The sequence below is a fragment of the Aquarana catesbeiana genome, linkage group LG02 (assembly GCF_042186555.1).
Source record: "Aquarana catesbeiana isolate 2022-GZ linkage group LG02, ASM4218655v1, whole genome shotgun sequence".
Taxonomy (NCBI): domain Eukaryota; kingdom Metazoa; phylum Chordata; class Amphibia; order Anura; family Ranidae; genus Aquarana; species Aquarana catesbeiana.
Genome location: NC_133325.1, coordinates 327603922 through 327628293, shown reverse-complemented (window position 1 = coordinate 327628293; position 24372 = coordinate 327603922). Strand labels below are relative to the sequence as shown.

Genomic DNA, 24372 nt, shown 5'->3' with positions numbered 1-24372 from the left:
AAAGTGATGCTAAGCAGCAGTGTGAGTCTGCAGAGGAGGAAGTTCTCTCCACTATTCAAACCTCCGGTGTTGGGCCTGAGTTGTCAGCATCTGCATCACCTGTTCTTTGCCCTGCAAGTTCTTTGGAAGAGGAGCGGTGGGTTCACTGTGCCAAAACCCCTGATGTCATGGGGCAAAGGTCCTCTCTACTTACAAGTATGTCTTAAAAGCCTGACAAAATTGCAGGCTATCGTGTCAAGTGTGCCTTAGATACACAAGTGTTACCCGGATGTGGGGATCCTAAACTAAACTATTGCCAAGATTGTCTAAGTTGCAAAGAATTGTCATGAGAAAAGTGGCTGAGGAGTATGACTACTTATACCTATATGTGCCAGAAAGTCTGGAAGCTGAAATCCAATCCAAACGAACACAGTGGGTTGATGTTGTTATCCGGGAGTATCTGAAAATTCATGCTCACTGTGATATAAGAAACTTGTCACCCCGACATGCCGAGAAGTATAAAAATGTTTTTCAAACTGGGACAATGGTCGCCATATCTACCCAGACTGTGTTGTTCTTTGTAGACCAAATCAAGCAGATGTGCAGCACTATATTACAACTAATGGGTCATCTGCTCAGTCTGACTGTGTTAGTTCCACAGAAAGCTATTCTGCATTTGAAATATGTTGAAGTGGGGACACGTCAGCTTGCGCTGTCGCTGCTGGATTGTGTTCCTGATACCAGCAGTCGCAGGGGTTGCCATAAGTGGTAACATACTGGCCTGTGCCCTGGAATTGTCAGTATGCCTCACTCTGCAAAGTGATATCCTGATCTGCTGACCTGGATTGTCAGCATGTCTTGCTCTTCACTTGTGAGGAAAAGTGATCTCAGTCCCCGGCTGTGTTAAAGAAAGGCTGAGATATGTTTAAAGTGCAAGGGGACCTTGTTGCTCCGGAAGATGGAAAAGCTCTTTATGATTACATCCCTTGCATATCTGTATGGCTAAAAGTGCTTGTTTTTAAAAGAGCCATGCACACAGTTCCAGTGCTTGTCCCTGAGAAAAAGGGAGCTTAATGGAAAGTTCGTTGACCATGTTTGTTGCAGTTGAAGGAAAGTGCCTATTGGACTTTGGGGCTCCAAGGACAATGGGATGTTTAGTTAAGTTATTTAGTAAGGTAGACTGTGCTTTGGCAAAGGGGCAAGTCTCTTACCTCCAATCTGAATCTCATGGACTTAAATGTTGTTGACTGTTCTTTCATCACCTACCACTAGATGGCGTGAGCGTGCCACTCTGAGTGAGTCTTAAGTTCTTACTTTCAAATATTCTAGTGTAGGTTGCTAAGTGACATCTCTTTTTCTTAGATATGCTAAAAATGCTTTGGAAAAATTGTGTCACTCTCAAGGGAGTGGGGCCCTGTTAACACTTGTAAATATTTTCAGGAACAGTTATTTGCTAAGATTGTGTACATATATTAGGATATATTACTGTGTTTACCTTACACCCCTTTTTGTTGCTCTCGGCTGAGGGTATACAAAAAACTTCACCAATGTATATAAGGTTTATTTTCACTAACATTGCTAGAATGGTAGATTTTATTGTAGAGTATTGCTAGGATGTCATATTTTCCATGTTGCATAACCTAATGTCTTTCAGGTGTTCCTGCATCCTTCGCGTCTTCCTCAGCTGAGAAGAGACAGGATCTTCACCGTGTACAGTGTTGTTATCTTTAATTGTTTTATCATGTAAATATTAGATAGATTACTAGTTAGGATACAGGATTATTACTCATTGCATTTTTTTTACTGCTATTGTGTGGCATGCATAATTGCAAATACAGTCTCATCTTTGTTTGTTCCCATGTGAAGCATTACTTGTAATTGTACATCTGTTATGTTCACCCACTTTTGTTACTAAATGTGTGTCCTTCCCCTTATCCCTCCCTATCCACTTTTTGCCAGGACATCCACTCTCAGGACTGAAAGTATATGGTGTTTTTTTTTGCAAACTCCGAGACGTAGTTTCTTTGGCAGAGGGAGATTGTAGCACCCTGGTCCTAAACAGGGAGTAAATAAATCTAGATGTGCTAGGTGGTAACTAGCCTGGTAACTATTGATAGTTTGATCCACTGATTTCTGTAGTAAGTCTGAGTTTAATTGGTAATCTCTCTCATCTGTCAATAGGTGGCATCGTTGCCTTTGGCACTAGGATGATGGATTATGGTGAATTCAAGTGATGGGTAAATAAGTTGTCTCAGCCAATCAACAGGAGTTTCTTTGGCCACTGTGCATGCTGGGATAGGCTATTTATTCGGGAGGAGTCAGGTGATCAGGGTTCTTCCCACTTGGGGCTGCGGCCTGGGTGGGTGTGTGTCGAGTAACTCCTGGTTGCTAGTCCTGAAGCCTGAGGCCTGAAGCCTGAGGCCTATCCATGAGTGACACTGGCTGTAGGTCTATGTAAGGCTTATCCAGTAGTTCAGGGTTCCGCAAAGGAGGAGCAGCAAAGGTTAAGCCCAAACCCTGGGTGTGTTAGAGGCTCAGCCTGAGGGGAGCCTGATTGTTGCCGGAGGTAAAGGAGAAGCAGTTGTCACAAAGGGACAACCACTCCTGTTGCCAGAGGCAAGTTTTGGAAGGGATGAAGTTCTGAAGGAGTACCAGAGCAGACACTTCACTAGCCGGGGACGGTGAAGTAAGTGGGAAAGCTTCAGTGGAGACTCATCCAGGAAGACAGTGGGTAGCTGTAAGTAAAGCTTGAAGATAAGTACAGCGGTTAGCTGTGGGTAAAGCTTGAGGGATCCTGCAGATAGCTGAGAGTCCAAGAAGTCTAGTAAGAGACGACGAGCTGGGCTTGAGGATCTGCAGTGGGATACTGTGAGTTAAGCTGGAAGATCTACGGGGGGATAATGTGAGTTAAACTGGAAGATCTACAGTAGGATACTGTGAGAGAAGTTGTTGCTATAGGAGACAGCAGTTGCTACAAGATTCAGATTGCTACATTCAGCTTAAAGGCCCTTTATCTGTATTGCTGTCTGCCTAGTTCTATTTTTGTCTGTGGAGTTTGCCCTAATTGCTTTTGCATTTGCCTAAGGGTGTCCTGTGCCCTAACCCTCTCTCCCACTATTCCTGTTAAGAGAAATAAAATCTCTTTGTTCATTTTTACAAAAAGTGACTGGCGCCCAATCTTTACATCTTGCACCACACCCAATATGCCTAGTAGCATGCAGCCTGAGGAGGAATGTCAGTTCTCCCTGGGTCTGGGGGTCACCATCAGGATTTGAAAGTCGGGGAGACAGCTACACACCAATAAAGAAGCACCAAGGACGTTTGGAGTTGTCGGCTCTATTCTTTGTGATTATGTCTGTACTGGTGTGAGAGAGAGCATCGGAGCCAGAGCACCTACTGTGGATTTTATCATAAGCCTGTAAAGGACTTACACTGATTCTGAGCATTGCATTAACTGCTTTTACTAGCTAGGACAATGTGTTTGAGCTGTTTTTCTGTTACTAGCGCTTGGGGTGGTGTATTTCCATCTACAGTCTATCTTTTAAATGATAACCAATTTCAGAGGTTCAGCTCATTCTTTAACCCCCGTGGCTACCACTGCTATCTATTAACATGTTTATTTACCATCCTGGACATTTAATTATCTCTTTGCAATAAGTTTGTAATTTCTTTGATGTGATAATTAATACATTTTTTAGAATTGGATTAAAATAGTCAGAGGAAAAAAAACCTGACAAAATGTGTTGAGGAAAGTGCTCTGCAGGAAGCAAAGAGAGAGAGAACATTTTCTGGCTGAGAGACTTTATGTCCTGGGTACGATTTATTTGAAGCATTAATGCTGACCCCCCTCCTGCTGAGACTGAGCACATTTAGAGGAACATTAAGCAATTTCATCCCATAAATATGCACGTTGTCTGTGAAGCAAACAATATAGAGACAGGCTTAAAGAATATCCTTGCAATGGAAAACTTGTTTCACAGCACACCACTGCTGGCACAAAGCTGAAAAATGAAGAAAGGAAGAGCAGCCAACCTCAGCTGCTTCTTACAGGGAAGCTAAACAGCTTATTGTATAAAAAAAACTAGATGTATGGGTAAATAATTTTTCTGCCCTTGTTTAAGCAGCTGTCTCCAGCTATAGCTATCCTGTAACCAAGAAGAATACCTTCCAATAGTGAAAATACAATATCTGTAAGTTTAAAAAAAAAAAACACTCTTAACTTTCAGCTGATTAGACACAGTTTGGATTCATTCTATTGGTTTATGTGCCATCTTCACCAGACCACTTTTTTTTAACCACTTCAGCTCTGAAAGGTTTACCCCCCCTTAATGACCAAGCCATTTTTTGCAATATGGCACTGCGTTACTTTAACTGACCATTGCACTGGCGTGTGACGCTGTACCCAAATAAAATTGATGTTCTTTTTTCCCACAAATAGAGCTTTCTTTTGGTGGTATTTGATCACCTCTGCGATTTGTATTTTTTAATTTTGAAAAGAAAAACAATATTTTGTACTTTCTGCTATTTAAACATTCTCAATAAAAAAAATGTAAAAATCGAATTTCTTCATCAATTTAGGCCTACTCAGCAGGAACACAGGATTAGCACATTCCCCTCTGCCTTTCTCCTGAACGATCACTACTAGGTACGTGATCTGGCACAAAGCGACCCCCCTGCCACAGTAAATGTACGTGGGGTGGCCGCTAAGCGGTTAAACCAGAATGCACTGCATGGCCTATAATACAGAGCTAGCACGCTGAGAAGTGCCAATAAATGGGCTTTTGAATAAGACAGTCCCCCTCACTATAAAAAGGGGGGGGGGGACAGAGCAACCATAGTGTTGATCGAAACCACTTGAAGACTGACACTTCTGTCATACATGTAAAAATCAATATTTCTTGCTAGAAAATTACTTAAAACACCCAATCATTACATTATTTTTAAAGAAGAGGCCCTAGAGAATAAAATGGCGGGGGTTCCAATTTTTTATGTCGCACAGTATTTGTGCATTGGTTTTTCAAACACAATTTTAGTTTTTTTTAAATACACTTTAATAAATGTTAGTGCACAAAAACACAATATAAGACCCAATTGTTTGGTAAAATATAAAAGATTATGTTATGCTGAGTAATTAGATGCTGAACATGTCATGCTTTAAAATTGTCCATGCCCGTGGAACGGTGACAGACTACTTACATTATATTATCCATAGGCAATGCTTTAAAAGCCTTTACAGTTTACCTCTTTAGAATTAAACAGGAGGTCTGGTGCTAGAATAATTGCTCTCAATATGATGTTCTTGGTGATATCTCATGTGTGGTGCTATCACTGTTTACGTACTGATTCGGGACTGACGCGTATGTTCACCTTTGCACATGAGAATGGGGGGACAGGGGTGCTTTAATATTTTTTTATTTTATTATTTACTTCATTTTATTTTTACACCGTACTTTTTATTTTTTGATTACTTTTATTGGTATCACTAGGAATGTAAACATCACTTGTGATAGCTATAGGCATTGACAGGTCCTCTTAGACTCCAAATCACTCGTCTGCCCTTAAAAGCTTTTGGTATAATCAGGTGCTTTTTCCATACCAGTAAAAGTTTACTTACATTTGGCAAATCCAGAAGAAATACTCGTCGCTTCCGGTTTCTTAGACCATAGAGATGATCACGGCTATTCCGCTCCCCAATCATCTATGGTCAGCTGGCTGCAGTCCCGGGTTTCCCTGTGTGACGGAAGAGCCCCGGAAGGTGGGAGAAGGCTTGTAAAAGCAATCCAGCAGCTATTTAGCCACTAGGATTGCTTTTGCATAAAAATTCTCTATCGGGCAAAAAAAACCCCAATACCGGGATGATGCAATCCCGGTATAAAGCCTTAAAGCCCCGCAGTGTACCTGAAGTACCTCCACAGCAGGTAGCTAAAGCTGCTATAAGGAAAGGATATGGAAAACTGACAAACTGCAAAGGGATTGAAGAGAATTGATTAGGTAACCACACTTTAATTCTATTTGCTAGCTCTTTGGTTATTCAACCCCATTGCTACCTTTTTTGTCCTTATTATTAGGGGCTTTTTTGTCTTACATTTTCATTTATTTGAGCACAAAGGATGCAAACTGCCTGTTTGGGCTAGAGATGTTGGAAAGAGAGGTTTGGAAAGAGAGTTATCGTGGTGGCTTCCAAATGTTTTTGCAGGATACCTCTAGCTAGGCTGTAGATCTGGAAAGTAGAACATTAAATGCCCAAATTGCCGTCACTTCAAAATGTGTTCAGCCCACTGCAAACAAGGCTGAAAATTTGAATGAGTAGTATGCATTCCTTGTGAACAAATCTGTTGATTCTTTAACAATGAACAAAAGCTGGAAGCCAGTAAGTAGAGGTAGAAAAAAATGCCATGGTTATGTCCCATAGGCAGACAGCTGTGAATCTAATCAGTTCACATAGTGATGGCCATGCAGTATCAGACAATAGAAAAGCAAGGCCTATGAGTTCCAGGAGCCTGATGTGGACTGGCTTACTTAAAGTGTCACTAAATCCACAACAGTAAAATCAGTCTGTATATGCAGTAAAGCATGCTTGTTATACTCCCTTTGGAATCCAAGGGGTTAATCCTCTGCATTGTGTAAAAAGGTTGTTTGATCCTGTATGCACAGATCCTCCTCTTCTTGCATTGTCTCCATAACATGTCCGGATAAGACAGAGTCACTGAAGTCAGGCTGCACATGCTCAGTTTGGTGTATATTGCTAGAGTTTTTTTTTGTGTGCATGTGATCAGCACAGGGCCAATCAGCATTGTCCAGACAGAGGGTCAGGGGTCCTGCATCCTGATAGGACAGTCAGTGCAGTATGAAAACTCCTCCTACAAGATTTAACCAGACACTGATAGAAATCATAAGACTGCTAAATACTGCTGATGACAAAGGGTATTTAGCAGTATATACTTACTAAAACAATTGCATTTCCATGTTCCAAGTAGCTCGGAATGGTAATTTCAGTCACACCATATATTTTTGTTGTCATAGACTGGGACGCATACCTAAAGAGTGCAATGCTGTTCAGATTGACCAGCAGCAGGCCAGTGTTTCCAGGACAGCATGGAGAGAGATCCAAATGTATTATTTCTGCTGGACATCTGTGCTTTTGCTTGAGAGTATTACACAGCAACAGTGGACACCCTGCAATGATTTTTTGCTTTTACACTTTTAAGGTTAAAAACATTAGGAGGCAGACCAGAAACCAAGAATACAAGGAAGACGCAGATGATTTCCTGATGACGGCTGAATTAGAGTAGACTTTCATCTGAGCATTTCCTTATGGCTTGGGGGAGAATAGGCCTTGATATGAAATTTTCTTACACCTGTTTTAAACAGATTGGCAAGGACACATTGCTTAATCTGTTTAACAGATTAACAGAACATTACAGCTTATCCAGGAACAACGTCTGATCGCCTAAAAGATCGCCAGGGTTAAAAGGGAATTTTTGTCTCCCATGTACGATATGGGGAGCTATTTTGACCTTTTCTGAAAAAAGGCCCTCAAAGCTGCTAAGAAATGCTAGTTAGAGATGTGTGTTTGTCTTTCATAAATGAGTATCAAGTTTCTAGTTGCTGACTTTTCCTATATTATGCTGCAAACATTTAAACTCTTAGCGCCGGCTCCTCCCGGCTCTTTAAGGGGTTTATGATGCCAGGCGGGGGCGTGGCTTAAGATCACGTGACCACCGTGGTTGGTGGTCAGGTGGTCCGAAAACTCCTGAACTCTCTTTGCTTTCAGTAAGTCCACGGTAACTGTACTGGCAGCATGCAGCGCGATCACTCTCAGCACAGATATACTGGCAGCAATTCACGCAAATATGCAGCCCTTCAGTGCTAAGGACCAGGCGCCGAGATACTTCATATTTGTGTATGGCCAGCGTCAAGGGGTTAAAAGCAGAATATGTTGCCATGGCCATTTTTTTTTTTTTTTCAGAGATATGGAACACAATTTTTAGCAACCATTTAGAAATTAAAGAGTTTAACCAATTCAAAACTGGGTACCTTCACCCCCTTCTTGCCCAGGAGCAATCATGCAACACTGTACCCATATGGCATTTTTATTATTTCTCATGCAGAAGGTGTGATCCAATAACAACAATAAACTGTGTTTGAAATGTGAAGATGAAGATAAAAAGAAGAAGAGGCAGTTGATGTATGTGCCCTTATCAAGAAAAAACTTCATCTTGTCCAGAAGCATCCTTCAAACAGAGCTGATTGAAGTCCCTAATTTAAAACCAAATAATAATTGTGTATATCATTGTTATATGCTTACACTATGTTAAATAGATCATTTAGGGTTGATTGCTTGTGTATATATCTGTAAGGCTATATTCACTGGTTTCCTCTGCGCTTTGTAACCTATTCACACCATTGTTTTAACTATTTAAAAGGCAAACAGCTCAATCTCCTATCAATTTAAAATGAAATAAAGGATGGAAACATTGCTGTTTGCTGTGTATATTTAAATGCGCAATATATTCTGGAAAGGTTTGAAAGCTTAAAGTGGAACTTCAGTCATTTTCAACTTTCCATCTACTAAATCTTCTGCCCTTGTTGTTTTAACTTTGGATAGTAAAACATTTTTTTGCTGCCAGTAAATACCTTATACAGCCCACTTCCTGTTTCTTGTCTGGTCATTAGCCTAGGCTTATGACATCATGCACAGCTCTCTCTCACTCTTGTGAGAGTTTGCCAGGAAGGGAGGAGGGTGAGTCATACGAGGGCCAATGAGAGCTGCAGAGCTGGAGGTGTGTGTCTGTGTAAATCCAGGAAGTGAACAGGCAGCAGCTTCAGCTGCCCACAGTTAAAATGGATGCAGCCAGACTTCGTGGAAGGAGATTTCTGCAGCATATTTGGCAAATACAGAATCACAGTATATATTAAATAATATGCAAAGTGGTTGGAGGGAAGCTTCAGAATGGCAAAGATGTTTTTACTACAAATTATGTGAGCAGACTGCAGTTCCTCTTTAAGTTATGCTGCATGATGTTACTCTGTATTGGAACTTAAAATGTGAAAACCATGGATGGGGAAGTGCACTTCCAAAAAAAAGCTCTAACTGACACCTGCTACCCAACCCAAGAAAAACATTTACCCAAATCAAGATCTCTGATCACATCATGTAGTTCACAGCATTGCAGTCTATGCTTGGCTGGGTGGTGTTTCACTGTTTCCATGTTTCCAAAATCCATTAAAAAGCATAATACTCCATAGTCTGCTAGCTCCCAGGATTGGCATTGTACCTAGTACTACATATCCATGTTATCTCTGTGTGAGGCTTTCAAAATCAAGAGTAAACATGTCCTTTTAGGAGTAATAGACCCAGTGAACTAGTTTTATTTAAAAATCCAAGAAAAGTGGAACTTTACCTATAAAAATGTAAACAAGCAGGATTTTTAATGCAGATTATGCATGTCTCTTCTGCATTAAAGTTAGTTACCTGCTTGTTTACACTGTACATTGAGATGCTCATGCGCAGCTCAGAGTAATGCCCTGTACACACGATCCGAAAATCAGACGACAGGTTGTATGAACTTTTTTCACTTGCTAGTGGCAAGTAGAAATTTAATAAGTTACTAAACTCACGAAAATGCTCATACGACAGAAAAAAAATTCAGACGTGATGTCATGTGTTGTGGTGTATTTGTATTGTATTTTCAGATGACAACTGTACTGACTAAATGAAAATCGTACGATCTGGTATCGTATGAGGAAAATGTTCATGCTTGTCTGATCGGATAATATCGGACAAACTGTCGTGATCAGTTATCGTACGATCGATTCGAAAGCGGTATTTTTCATACGATTTTCGAATCATGTGTACGGGCCTTAAGACTTTTGGCAAAGTTGACAGACGAAACTTCCACGCGTGTGCAGGAGTGACATCATCTTTGTCCAGCCAATGGAAATGGCTGGGGATCAATAACTAGAAACCACCAGGCTGAAGGTGTCAGCGGCAGATAGGGAACTCCAGAGGTTAACAGCACAGGAGAATGGGTGAGCATAGTTCCACTTTAAGGTAATATATGCATGGTGTGACCAGTGTATAAACCAGATAGCCCATTAGTCTATAGTCAGAAAATTTACAAGTATACGTTACACGCCATAGCTAAAAGTACTCACAGCCAAAGTAAATCTTCCCACATCAGTCTTCTGCTAAAGGATATGGATGGAACAATGTGCAATTACTTGTAGCAACAAAACAGCTTTCACCTTTCATCAATCTAAAACAATCACATCATCCAATGAATCCATCTTATGTGATACAGAATGTTTCACACTACTCTGTGCCTTGGTATATCAGCCAGCCCACTCCACTTTCATTGAGCTGAAGTATATATATTACAAAATTAAAAGGTTTATTCATTAGGTATTATACATTCATACACTCCAATTAAAATGGAGATTACTGCAGAAAGATATCAAGACTACATCATATAGTAGATGAGCTTATAAATCACAAACATTTGCCATTTTTGTGCCATCACAGTTATAGTGGTGTTCCGGATGTTTTCTTTTTCTTTTTAAATAACCCCCATGACAGTCACCGCTTGCAGATTATACATCGGCATGTGTTGTCTATTGTACTGCTTCTGGTCTTAGTTCCTCTTTAATTACTTACTAGAAACTCCAGATTCAGCATGCAGCCATCCTGAGTCTCTTCCAGGATTTTGCTCTTGCAAAATAACGCAATGCTAGCAGCGGGGGATGCCCATTGACTCCTGGGATTGATGACACATTTATCCCAGGAGCCAATGGAAAAGCGGATATGGCGTACCTCGCCATGCGAGGTTGGACTGAGGTGTAGGCTTAGACTACAGAAAAGGTAGAAAATGACAAAAAAAAAAAAGGATCCAAAAAAAATGAATGGGGGTGCGATCATCTGTAATTGCAACCATTGTAATTTAGGCTGGAACTTCGCTTTAACATCAAACATCAAATCATATACAAATCTGTTATAATGTATTGGTACTCACCTGAATTACTCAACACCATTTATTGTTTATCCCAAGTCAGTACAGTAAATCAAGATAATACTTCAAGTAAAAACATTGTAATACTTTGTTTATTTGAAGAACAAAACACACTCTCATGATTTACCAATAACCAGATGGAGCTGGTATTTTCCATATACATTGTTAACATTCATACTTAGTAGAAACATTTCAGATTTGTGCAAAATACAAAGAATCATACACAGTTTCCAGTACATCAGATTCTGCTTTGTACAAAAATGAACCTGCCGGGATATTCTTCACAAGCCTTCATAGTACCACAAATAATAGAAATCATTACAAGATGCACCATATTAAAACTGTCACCGCTTTTATTATTGGCACAAATGAATTTGAACATTTAACGCTTCACAATATGTTTTACATTGTTTCATTTCATGGAAAGCTGGAAATGCTGCTATAGTCCATGATGCAAATGGTCTACAATGATTATAAGAGTAGAAAATGTATTTCTAAATAATTGAATTTAGCAACGAGGGCATGACATGAATATGATTATTCAGAGTATCAGGCTGTGGTTGTGCAACAACAAAATCATAGTCTTACAAATGAGTCTGATGACGTAGCTGGTAGCATTATTACTGGATCTGTGGCAAGGATTTCATTATTGAACCCCCATATCAAGTTTTCCCTTCAAGACAGACATTTACATATGGAAAGACAACAATGTTAGAATCCACATTGGTTTGCTAGGTTTTGTGCTTAAAGCTGAACTCCAGGTAAAAAAACGAAATACACAGATGAAAGGGAGCTTTTTACCTGCCAAAGGATTTGTAGTACTGTCCTTTCAGTTCTGGGATTTAAGCTGGGATTTTTAGAAAAAAAAAGGGAATCCCCCATCCACACAATCCAGATGAATGAAAGCATTCTTCCCACTGTACTATTGTATTCTGACAGCAAGGACTCTTCCACTGTCAGAATACACTGATCAGTGCTGCAGTCGACTGGCTACATGCAAGGATCAAACGCAAATTTTCTAGCAGACCCCACTGATTCCTCTCGAATGGGAAAGGCATTCGTATGGATCAAGATTTGGACGGTCCTTGCTGAACTGACAGAATTTCAATCCATCAATGGCCAACTTTACACAGCTCTGCTATAATAAAGCTCTATATGGTAGGGAAGGACAACCAATTTTTCTCTGCTGCAATTTAGTAACACTTATTCCCACCCCACACTGCCACTGTACTGTGAAAAGAGAAACAGCTCATCTTTTTTTCACTCTGTTCTCTTTTTTTTTTAACACGCTCCTTGCACTGCAGTATAACTAATGTGCTCCTTGTGCTGCTTATCCAGTCTGAGCTCTGTATGATTCTAATACCAAATCCAATTCAGGTTCTTACACTGCTTGCATTTTGAAGCACATTTAAGGCTATAATCATACAGAGCTTCATACATTTTATATCTGTCTGGTTTGCTTTTACTGAAAAACTAAAAGTTTCCTAAAATCCACATAATGGGATTTTTATTTTATTTTATTATCATGTACTGTAATGATGCTTGTTAGCTGGCTTGTATTGCACCTAACAGAAATTACATTGGCTACTGTATCAGTATTTCCGGTATATGTAGAAATGTTTAAAGCCAAAAAAAGATCAGTTAAAATATTTTAAATTTAGCCAATGCAATTACCTGAATTAGTCTTCCAACTTCCTGGTGTCCATCAACTTCCCAGTGTCCCCTGCATTGCTGGACTCAGAACGCTCCTTCACTTTATTGCCAGCAAGTTAAGGCTGTGTTCTGCAGCACAAGGAATCGGCTGTTTGAGAAAGTTGTCAGGAACAGGATTTGAAATCTTTTTGCAGCTAAAACAGCACAAAGATCTTTATTTAAACTGTGCCTTAGTGCTTTACTTGGAGTGCAGCTTTAAACCTGGGTGAAAAACACAAAATTTGACTGCAAAAGGTGCATTATATAAAAAGTTACAGTTGAACTGTGAATGATGTATATTTATATATATATAGATTAGGCATTATTTAAAGAAATTCATAGAGTTTTTTTTACTGGAAAAACAGTTATGCCGTGTACACACGGGCGGACTTTTCGGCATCAAAGGTCCGACGGTCTTTCTGACGTTCTTTCAACGGAGTTACGATGGACTTTCGATGGACTTTCTAATGAGCGGACTTGCCTACACATGATCACACCAAAGTCCGATGGATTTGTACGTAATGACGTACGACCGAACTAAAATAAGGAAGTTCATAGCCAGTAGCCAATAGCTGCCCTAGCGTCGGTTTTCGTCCGTCTGACTAGCATACAGACGAGCAGATTTCTTGATAGGAACTGGGTCTGGCGGAGTTCCGGCGGAAAGATTTGAAACATGTTCCAAATCTAAAGTCTGTCTGATTTTCCACAGAAAAAGTCCACTGAAGGTCCGATGAAGCCCACACATGGTTGGATTGTCCGACCGATTCGTTCTGTCGGACCAGTCTGGTCGAAAAGTCCGCCCATGTGTACACGGCATTACATGTCTGCTATCGTACTGCACATGACATATACGGTATTCATGTGCCCATTCTCCACCAAGCTTTTACCACCAACTTTTTTTTTTTTATCCAGAATGATGAAAAATCTCTGTGGTTCACCATGCATGTAATAAAATGTAAGGCTGAACTAATTATATATGCCTACAAGTAGCATTTATAGATGTGTGTACCCTGAAAATGTTTTATTACTAACCTTGAAACTTGCACATTAAAATAAAAATGTGTGAGATAGTAAACCATTATAAAGAACTGTATCAACCTAGGAAAGAACATGAGCTTTAACTGGCTGCAGTTTTATCCAGTTATGTGTTTAACCACAAAATGTTATAGACAGGAACTAAAACAGTTATCCAAAACCTTTAAAGTAATGAAATGCATGTAATTAGCAAATGACCCCAATTTCAGCTGTCACTTTTAAAACTGTCAGGAAGACAATTAATTAAATACTAGAAAGGCAGTCATTTTTTATTTCCAGACCAATGTTAAGAGCTTTTACACACTAAATGTATAAACAGCTTGATTCATAAACTGTCCAGTGTGGGGTTCTGATATCAGAGGGAAGACTAATGAACAAAATGAATACTGAAGCACAGCTTTTGACAGTCAGTATTTTCTGCCCCAATTAATTACAAGTTTTGCATTAGTCCATAATTAATTATTTTGCTCCCCTTTGCTCATTTGTGTTTTTACTTCATTTTTTTTACTAGTAAGTGCTAGGGACCTTCACACCTAACAGCTCAAGATCTTAAGAATTACAAAATGTCAACACGGGTTCACATTTTTTGTTAGGCTTAAATAAATATCACATGAGCCTGATGTATGAAGGTCAATTACAACCTATTAACAACACGATTAAGGCAGACCTCCAGACAAGGCATATTTAACATGATGTACTTGCCAAAATTACAAAATTAAAATGCAGTTTACCCAGGGTTCCATTTTAACACATATACACCAATAGATTTACATTGGTAAAACAAAGAGTACAAGTGCTGTGCTTAAAAATCATCCAAATGTAAGTCGCCAAGTGCAAAATCAAATCACAGTTCATAAAGACTTAAAAGTAAAAAATGTCCACCATCCAAAGTGAATACAAATAAATAAACTGAATTATATCTTACTCTCTCTAAAGTGCAGATTATCCCACCACACCACCGTGTTCCTTCACCACAGGCTTCATAAACATAACTTGACCCTCTTACTCAGAAAAGTCAGTAAAAGCTTGTGTATAAAGCATCTTTTGTGATGCAGAACAGCCATCCTCCTATTTTGGTCTCAACTAGTTATTCTCACATGCTCAATGTTGCCCTTGAAAATAAAGCCAAGGAATCCACATAGTGTAAAACCATATATCCAATTTTTATTAAAATAGTAACAGTACTTACAAAAATAAAAGTTTCAGTGCCATTAACAATAAAAGATCCAGTCTCAGAGTTACAACAGGCCACTTCTGAACTCCAGAGTGCGTGATGACGTCATTGTTACTGGCACTGAATCTTATTGTTTTGTGAGCACCTCTACTGAATATGGTTTTACAATATGTAGATTTCTTGGCTTTATTTTCATGGGCAACTTGGAGCCTGGGAGAATAACTAGCTGAGACCGGAATAGGAGGACAGCTGTGCTGCACCACCTCTTATTGACTTCCTTGAGTAAGAGGGTCAAGTTTCTTCAGCAAGTGTGCTTATAAAGCATGTGGTGAAGGAACACGGTGGTGCGGTTGCCTAAAGTGAGGTGATCTGCACTTCAGAGAGTTTGAACATACACTTCAGCTTATTTTTTTTTTCACTTTGGATGGTGGACTTTTTTCTTTAAACTCTTTATGAACCAGGATGATAGCACAATTGGTCAACGCTGTGCAACCTGCCTGTAACTGCACAACAAAGGGAAGGGGAGTGTGTTTTCCTTATTATGTGTATGTTTTTAGGTGGTAACTCATGTTTTTACATGTAATATGGGATGTTTTTTATGAGCTATGGGGCTACACCATATCTCATGTTAGGGTTTTTATTATAGAATGAGAATAAATTTCTCTCAAATCTCTTGAACCTGTAGGCAGTTGGTGTTGTAGGCTTCTCTGCTTATACTGCAATCATTATTCAATGTTAATGGAAGTGATAGGGTGGGAGGGGCAAAGCTGCTACCTTAATTAGGGTTCCAGTCTTAATAAGTATCTGTGCTGTGTGTGTGTTGCTCTTGTGTTGGGTGAAAAGGGTAGGCACAGTCTAAAATTTCAGCCAATATATCAGGCTGACCTAGTTGTGGTTGCACTGTACAAAATGACACAACATTTGCCCCTGCTAGTCAAATATGCCCTAGGAAATAAAAATAGAAGCCACAGATGCTCAGGACTCAGTAAACTGACAGCCTACCGATCTACCAGGCACCAGCACAGGAACCTGTATAACAATAAATAAAGGTTTTCTGGAGGTTACCTTATCCTCCTTATAGTAGAGGGACACATACTCTGGATTTATATATTGCTCAGTAGATTAACAGGATGACTCTTTCAGAGGTGACTTGCAGGGTATGTGGCTTCCACCTGTGTTTGCACATGCATATAACACTGTTTTTATTAAAATATAAAAAATAGGTTCTAATTGTACCCCCTTATTTGACTTACATGGTTGAATGCTACGGAATTTTGTATTGTGCATAGTGTGAACTGCCCCTCTGGAAGTACCTTCTTTTGTAAGTAAGCTTTGGCTATGCAGTGCTCACAATGCTGTCAATGTACGTTAACAGCTATCTTCACTGTAATGATCACTTGTAGGTATGGTGAGATAACTAAATCCTACAGTTAGATTGGATACATTCTATCCACTTCTGAGGGGATTTAATCTCATCCACCACAGTTAGTGAGTACAAGGTTAAAAGACAACAAAAAAAACATTCAGCATTTGGAATCCTGTCATGTTTTTCCAACTGTTATCATCATGGGATTAGTCCCTGGAGATCTACAGTACATACATAATGGCCTTAGGTTTCCAATCAATGCAACTGATCCTTTACACAACCACTGAGGTTAGTATATACCCAGGTTAATGACAAATTACTGCATAGGAAGTAACAGTTGCCTACAACTGTGTTTTCATTCAGTGCCAATGTTACAAAAAAACAACACTGTATTTTACAACAAATCTCTTTATAACATTTTCCTACAAATTAGTTCTGGACGAAAAAAAAAAAAAAAGCAAATGCTGATTTTCCATACTCTGGATTTATTAAAGGAAATTGTATCTACAATACAGAAAATAATGATCAAGAAGTGTTTTGTAATTTATCATGAGCTTAGCAAGCGTGGGTGGCTTATAAAAATTGTCAAGGATTTATGTTGTCACTTTTTAGAACATACTATGATTATATGATGCCTTGCATTGGTTTCAAACCAGAACTATCCCAGAGAACCTATTACTGAATGTGTCTAAAAGAACTGTCTGTCATTTCCCTAGCAACCAGATTCCTTATTTTATGAACCACAAAGATTAAAGAACAAGATTGGTTGTATTGGGCAGCACATGCCTTTTTTAAGAAAGTTATACACCACTAAAGCTTTTCATAACTAAAGAGTTAGAGTTAAAGTTAAAAAAAAATCCATGCGTCTGTAAAATTATATATTCTGTTTCTATGGTATGCAAGCTGCTGATGTGCTTATGGTTTGATTACAGTTTATGCACCTCAAGTTTTACCGCACAGCAGAGTCTATAGATTATCGGTTGCTTTGTTCTATCCCTTGGATTAAAATCAGAGTCTATTGTATATTTGATTTTTTCAGGTATAGCAATCAACGCTAATTACACACTTACCACTTCTGACATGCTGGCAGTTTTCTCATTTATGGAAGTATGTATCGTGACAACTTTAAATAACTCTCATTCATTAAATCAGTAGAAAATTCTGCCAATGAATGGTATTAGTGAACACTATAAATGAGTCTGTTCCAAGACAATGGGAGTTGTAGACCACATACAATAAATAGTACCCAACTACACCAGCAGATACGAGCTTCTGGGGAACTACTAGTGCCAGTATATTTAGTTTGTCAAAGTGATTAGCAATCCACATTACATAGAAGTTGTAGATATCGCAACTCTGGTGCAAAGAATGTGACCAGCCAACACATATTTAAAGGATATATTTATGACTGTTAATAATAACTCCAAATATAGGTGTTGTTCAAAACATTCACAAACATGTATAAGATATAAAACTTCTTAAACCTGTCCAATGTTTTAATTTGTAATATGACCAGTGGGATAGAGGAACTATTACTGATACTGTATATGGTTTCTTTATTTTAAAATATATTACTATATAAAATACACAGTCTGTGCAAGTGAAATTTGGTAAATGGCATACTGGCTTTTTATATCTCCATGGGCTTTATTTATTATTGGTACTTGCAATATATAGCACCGACCATTTACGACCATTCATCTCGCTTTAAAATGGTTGTATGGTTGCAGAGCCATACATTCAGACTATAGACTGTGACCGGACCACCTACTTACATGCATGAATTCCCCAGCACTCAATGTACAATACTTAACCCTGTGGTGAATCGATTGATACAGAGGTGCGTTTTATAGCAATACTTAACAGAGCTCTCAACAACATGCTTATGCACTTCATTCCATATTGTATATTGGGGGTCATTTACGAAAGGCAAATCAACTTTGCACTGCAAGTGCACTTGGAATTGCAGTCACTCTAAATCTAAGGGGTAGATCTGAAATGAGTAGAAGCTCTGCTGATTTTATTATCCAATCATGTGCAAGCTAAAATGTTGTTTTTTATTTTCCTTGCATGTCCCCCTCAGATCTACAGCGACTTTACTTCCAAGTGCACTTGCAGTGCAAAGTGGATTTTCCTTTCGTAAATAAACCCATAGTGCTATTGTGGAAGACACATAGGAGTCGGTCCATTAAACCCCATTGCTGGCGCATCCCAGGTTAAAAGTGGCTGCAGCAGACTACCTGGCAGTGTGCAACCTGTGGCAGTTATACCTTCATGCATCTCTATCTGGAGTAACTAAGTATATTTAGATTGAAATGAGGAGCATGTAGCAAAATATTTTAAGGGACTTTATTCTAATGTGCACCTTTTGCGACTTTATTCCAGTGAACACCTATAGGTGTTCAAAATGCCTTTCTTTTTACATAGACACCTGGTATGTACTATTACCATAACTTGTGATAACTTTTTTTTTTACTTGTGCATTTTTTTACTTCGGTGTATTTTAACGTATTTAAACATATTTTATTTAAGTGATATCTAGCTTCACTGTCTTCATTGCTAAACCAACAATAAAGTTTTGTTAGCATATGATCCAATGTTTCAGGCTTTGTGAAATGTACTTTTAATATATTATATAGTATATTATGTAGGCTGATGCTCAACTTAGCATTACCGTCCTCATTTGGGAGGAAGCACAATTTACCCTTTCTTTTGCCTTAAGCTGGCCATACATGGATCAAAATATAGCCGGTTCAGCAGGTACTGACCAATTTACGATCCATGTATGGGCTAGCTGCTTGTACACAAGTCGATCTATTGATCGACTTGTGTACAACCAGCCTGCTGGGATTTTTCCGGAACAATCATTGCAACTGGCTGTAGCCGGGCAACACTGATTATTGTATTTTGCCAGTAGGAAAGGCTCCCCACAAGCAGAATACAGTAACATAGTGGGAGGATTCCATGTGGATGGGGAAATTGGCTCATTTTATTCCTGTTCAGTCCGCTGGTTGAATGGGAAAAGAAAATGAATCATGTATGGGCTGCTTTAGTAAGGGTAAAAGACTGATGTTCGTACCTTCCAGTTCACAAATGTCTTATGAATGTCTTGGCTAGAAAGCTTTCTGCAGCAACTGCAACAAAAGGGGGAGGTTTGTGTGATAGAAAGGTGCTCCTAAGTACGATAAGTATGGCACATTAATAAAATGTAGTACAATATTTCAGATGAGCTGTGTGTAGTTCCACTACAGCAACTTTTGGTTGTGGAAACAAAGGTGTGTTATTTATTCAAGTCTGTTTATGTGCTGTAAGTCAAGGTCATATGACAAGGCACTTTCATATTTCAGGCAGGACAACAGTTACTACATGCCCCTCGACATTATGCTAGACAAAATGGGACTATGTCAAGAACTTTACAATGTCATTTGCTACAAAGAAATAAATGAATATGCATTTGCAATAGTCACAGCATAGTTTATAATTTAATAACATAGTCATTTTTTATATTGCCAGAATGAATTTGCAACGGTCAATTTTATGCTGAAAAGCTTATGCATTTCTCAAAGTGTTTTCCATATTGATGGTACTACAATTAGAACAATGTTACTGTGTGCAAACAGCATGATATGGGGCTTCTGTCTAATTATGTTTGCATTGTAAGTTCAATCCTCCAACCCACAAGTATCACATCCATGGTCTAAAAACATTATTTCATTATTTCCATGCATTGTAGGTAAACAGTTAACTTCAAAGGGACACTAGAGAACTGACATTTCCTCACAATGTTTACTATGACACAGAATCTCTGCAAAAATAAACAACTTGAAACAAATACAACTGAGAAATCACTGAGTGTGCAATTTTCATGGCGTTCACTAAATAACGACACTCTAGCCTTAAAAGAATAAAACATAACAAGATAAAGAGTCCCTTTTAAAGTAGTAAAATACCCCTCATTTTGTGCAAGTTAACCACGTGTCCAAATTATGGGGTTCAAAGTTTTTTTAAGCCACTGTTATTCTAAGCCATCTAAATGGATTTGGTGATTTAAAAATGATGTGCCACCTTTGCCACACAAAACAAACAAACATTTCCAAACTCTCAGTTTTACTGGCTAGCAAAAATATACTGTATAAAAGATAAAACTTGCTTCCAAAATCATAATAACAGCAGAAGTCTCAGTTGCAACCATAGGTAAGTAATTTTGGAAAGAGACTTCCTCTAGACTACATTAGGGCAATTAGATAATGCTAGTCCTTGATAAACTTTACACCAACTAACCAGAAGACCAGGCGTACTCAGGGAAGCTGCAGAGCATATAGAAAAAAACAATATACTGTAAATATATGTACTTTATAAATTAACAAGTAGGTTTTACGTTAGTTCTCTTGCTTTCTAACAAACCTGAGGACTAGTGAATTTGATTAATCAATTTTTGTAATCACTTTTTCTTCTCCCCGTAGTAAATTTTGCTGGTTATAAATTGATCGATAAATCTAATATTACTTAGTTTCACAAATACCTACCGTAGAAGTAGGGCGTTGAGATGGGGTCTACACAAAACCGATTTTGTAAAAATGTCAATGGGAGGAGGGGGCTAAATGATTGGGTATTCTTTGCAAAGTAAATTTTCCCCACATTTACTGAGCTAAGTACCCTGCAAAATGAAAATTCCCTGAACAGCATATTTGCCTTCGGTAAATCAACCCTTGTGATGTATTTCTATACCGAACAGTGATGTCATGCTTTCTGGACCTTTCTTCTAATAATCCTAGGGAACATGGCATAGGGAGCACATTACAATATTTCTTTAATTTTGGGAAGTCACATTTCAGTGCAACTTGCCTTATACATTACTTTGATGCTGCTAAGGTTACATTGCTTTTTGGCTCAACATTGAAGATACAAAGTGTAATCAAAGACCTATATGTTCAGTTTTTAGACTTGTTGTACAAGGCAAGATATTTCCAAGTATTTAGATCAATTCTGGCATCATTTGTGAGAGCTGGGCACATAAGGTTTAATGAGAACTTGCGAGTGGTTATTATTGCACAAAAGAATATTCACTATGGTGGAATATGAGGTCATTCAGCAATTGTTACTTTTATTCACAGAAAAGGGAATGATTACTGTCATGCCGTGATTGCAACACATCTGAATGTTGGTTGAATAAGGGAAATAAGGATCTCAGGAGTGCAATCCAGCAATACAGAAACAGATCCTTTACCGCTTGCCATTTTAACTGTAACATCTTCCATTGTAAGGCCGTCTTTAATAAACCTCACTGCTTCATGTTAATTTTATTAGTTGCTAATGATTTGTGTTTTCAAAATTATTGCACTAACATGTCCCAAGAAGCCTATGTTTTTTGTTTTTTTTTTTGCTGGTCATTATTATATACTGGCATTGAGTGAATGTAGACCTATAGCCTGGTATCCAATTTTTGTAATACCACTTCAGAATCCATACTAGCTCATGACAAGGACAATACTCCGACACAACTTTACAATCTGTACACAAATGTTTTCCACATAGGTACGTGCAGTGTTCTTTTTACTAGTACACGTTTTATTTCGGGTATATATAACAGAACTTATTCCAGATAACCATCTTCGTAAACAAATAATATATAGATAAATATATGAATCTGAAATATGGAAGATTTGAATAAAGATCACAAACTTCCAATAGACACTAATGTTTAAAAGTTTGTTTTTGCTTTTAGTACAGTTGTCCTTTAAGTACCCCTTAGACAGCACTGCACTCACGCATGATCTTCATGGTGTGGTTCTGCCGATGCCACACAGCCTTTGAAAGGAAAACATCTCTGCCAGGTCCTTTTTGTATAAATGCTGGAGGCCACCATGAGTATGGTTAATCCAAAGAAAAAAAAAGGCTGTGGCGCGCAGTGTGAAGAGGATCCAGCCAAGATGTTTTTTTTTTCATGACTCTAAAGTAACAAACAGGGCCACACATGAAGAGAAAGGTTTGACTAAGTAGACTGCACTGAGTGAGCTGGGGATTTACCCAAGGGAAAACTACACTAAAAGTACAATTGTTCTTTAACCCCACTGTTGTGCTTTTTCACAAATGTCTTTGTGTGTTGTGTGTCTTTTCTGTTGCACTGTGGGTAAAAAGTGGCCATTTCTATATACGTGTAAACATTTCTCAGCAAAATAATTGATAACTGAGAAAAAAGTTTAAAATGTAACACAATAATTTCAAAGTAGCCATAAATGTTCAAAAATGAACATTTTAAAGCAACATGTAAACATACATTTTAACAATCATAATCAAACCATCACTATAGTGATAAAAGAAAGACCAGTATTTAATAGATTGGTAAAATATCTTTTTTGATCGCTACAAACTTGTGCCCTTCATTGTGCATATATTCCTACTATAGAGTAATTGTGGATAAAACCAGTTGTTGGTCAATTCATGTTTCCACTACTTCAGTTGATTGATTAATGTTTGATGCCTGCTGGCCCTTCTACGTTGCTTAATTCTCTTGCATAGGCAAGTAATAAGAACACTGCAGTGTATACAAATAAGTTAGCATATAATAAAAGATTCACTTTAAAGTAATTTCATTTATATTCTATACATCACAATGATCAAACAAGATTAAAATGTACATCTTCTCAAATTGTGGTTCCAAGTGGAAGGCACTACTCCAACATATCACTGAATGTTCAAATCAACGATTTCTCAATGAAGGACATCAAATTCAAGATCTTCTTTTACATTTTAAGATAGAGGGGTCCAATGGTATCTTTGGAAGTCAAAATGACAACTCATATTTATCGGGGTTCCTTATGTTTTGATGTCTTGTGCTTATTCTTTTGTGCCATGGACATCATAATCCACTATTTATTTTCCACATTACATTACTCATATGCTTTTCAATATAAAAAAAATCATTGAAGGCTTCAGAAACTTTCTACAAAGCTTCCAGGAAAAAGCCCTGTCCTTCCATTTCTCTGTAATGTGCCTTTATACCAGCCATCTTCTCGTTTCTTGTGAACAAAAACAATGTCTCCTTCTTTCAGCTCAATTTCTGCTTCACTTTGAGGTGGGTATGGCACAACCACTCGATATCTGAAACACACAGCAATCATTTGTGCATAAACCATATAGATGCATACTTGGACATTTCAATAAAACAGGTATACTGTAATACACAATCTAGTCTTTATGTATTTTTATAAGATGTAGCATGCCCTTTCATATCTGTGCATTACCTGGACTGTGTTCTGAATATTTAGGGGTGTATCATGTCTTTGCATTACCTGGACTCCATTTTGAATCTTTAACTGGTGCTTGTATTATATTGCCCCACTGCACTAATCTGATTTTCCTTTTACAGTATGGAAGAAGAAAAGAGTAACCTGAAATTTGGGGGTTAGTGTGAGGATTCTGGAAGGAACCAGGGACCACAAAATGCAAATATTATGATCAGTGTTGGTTTTAAAAAGGACAGTGCTATAAGGTGTCCCATTTATAATGACAGTTTTTCAATTGTTTCTTTAAAGGGTAAGTTCACCTTTACAGAAAATCTGTAAGATGAACTTACACTGGACCCCCTCCCTATCCCCCCCGGTCCCACTGTACCTGAGGCCGGCGATCACCTGCTAGGAGACATTGGATTGCCGCTTCACTGGTTCGGGGGATTTGAAATCCCCGTGGCTTAATCTCCTAAACGTACCTACGTATAGGAGGCATTCTTATTGGTCAGCGGGGGAGAAGAAAAGGGAAAGCCACTGGGATTTCAAATCCCCAGGCTGTTGAAGTGGCGACACGATGTCTCCTAGCAGGTGATCACTGGGACCGGGAGGGGGTCCAGAGTAAGTTCACCTTACAGATTTTCTGTAAAGGTGAACTTACACGTTAAGGGCTTGTTTACACCAGAATGTGGTGGGAGTTTTCTGCACCTCCTTCAAAACGCAGTGGGTGTGTGATCTGCTGCTGGTGTTAATGTATTTGTAACTACACCCTAAACACAGATCTCAAATGTTTTCCTGCAACGGATCGCACGATGCCGTAGTACCATGCAATTTGGCGCAGTGCATTTTTGAAAAGGCTTGCAAGTACTACTTTTGGTGCAATCCAGTGTG

The 24372-nt window shown here is 38.6% G+C and overlaps 1 protein-coding gene across 3 annotated transcripts in view; it reads right to left on the bottom strand.

Annotated features, from left to right (window-relative positions):
• Window positions 1-11062: 11062 nt before the first annotated feature.
• The window catches only part of SH3RF3 (SH3 domain containing ring finger 3), a 606895-nt gene continuing 593585 nt past the window's right edge, over window positions 11063-24372 (bottom strand). For all 3 annotated transcript variants that reach the window (XM_073614818.1, XM_073614819.1, XM_073614820.1), the window contains one exon: window positions 11063-23356. In XM_073614818.1, coding sequence (XP_073470919.1) covers window positions 23188-23356 — 169 coding nt within the window. In that variant the 3' untranslated portion in view covers window positions 11063-23187. The remainder of the gene's footprint in view (window positions 23357-24372) is intronic.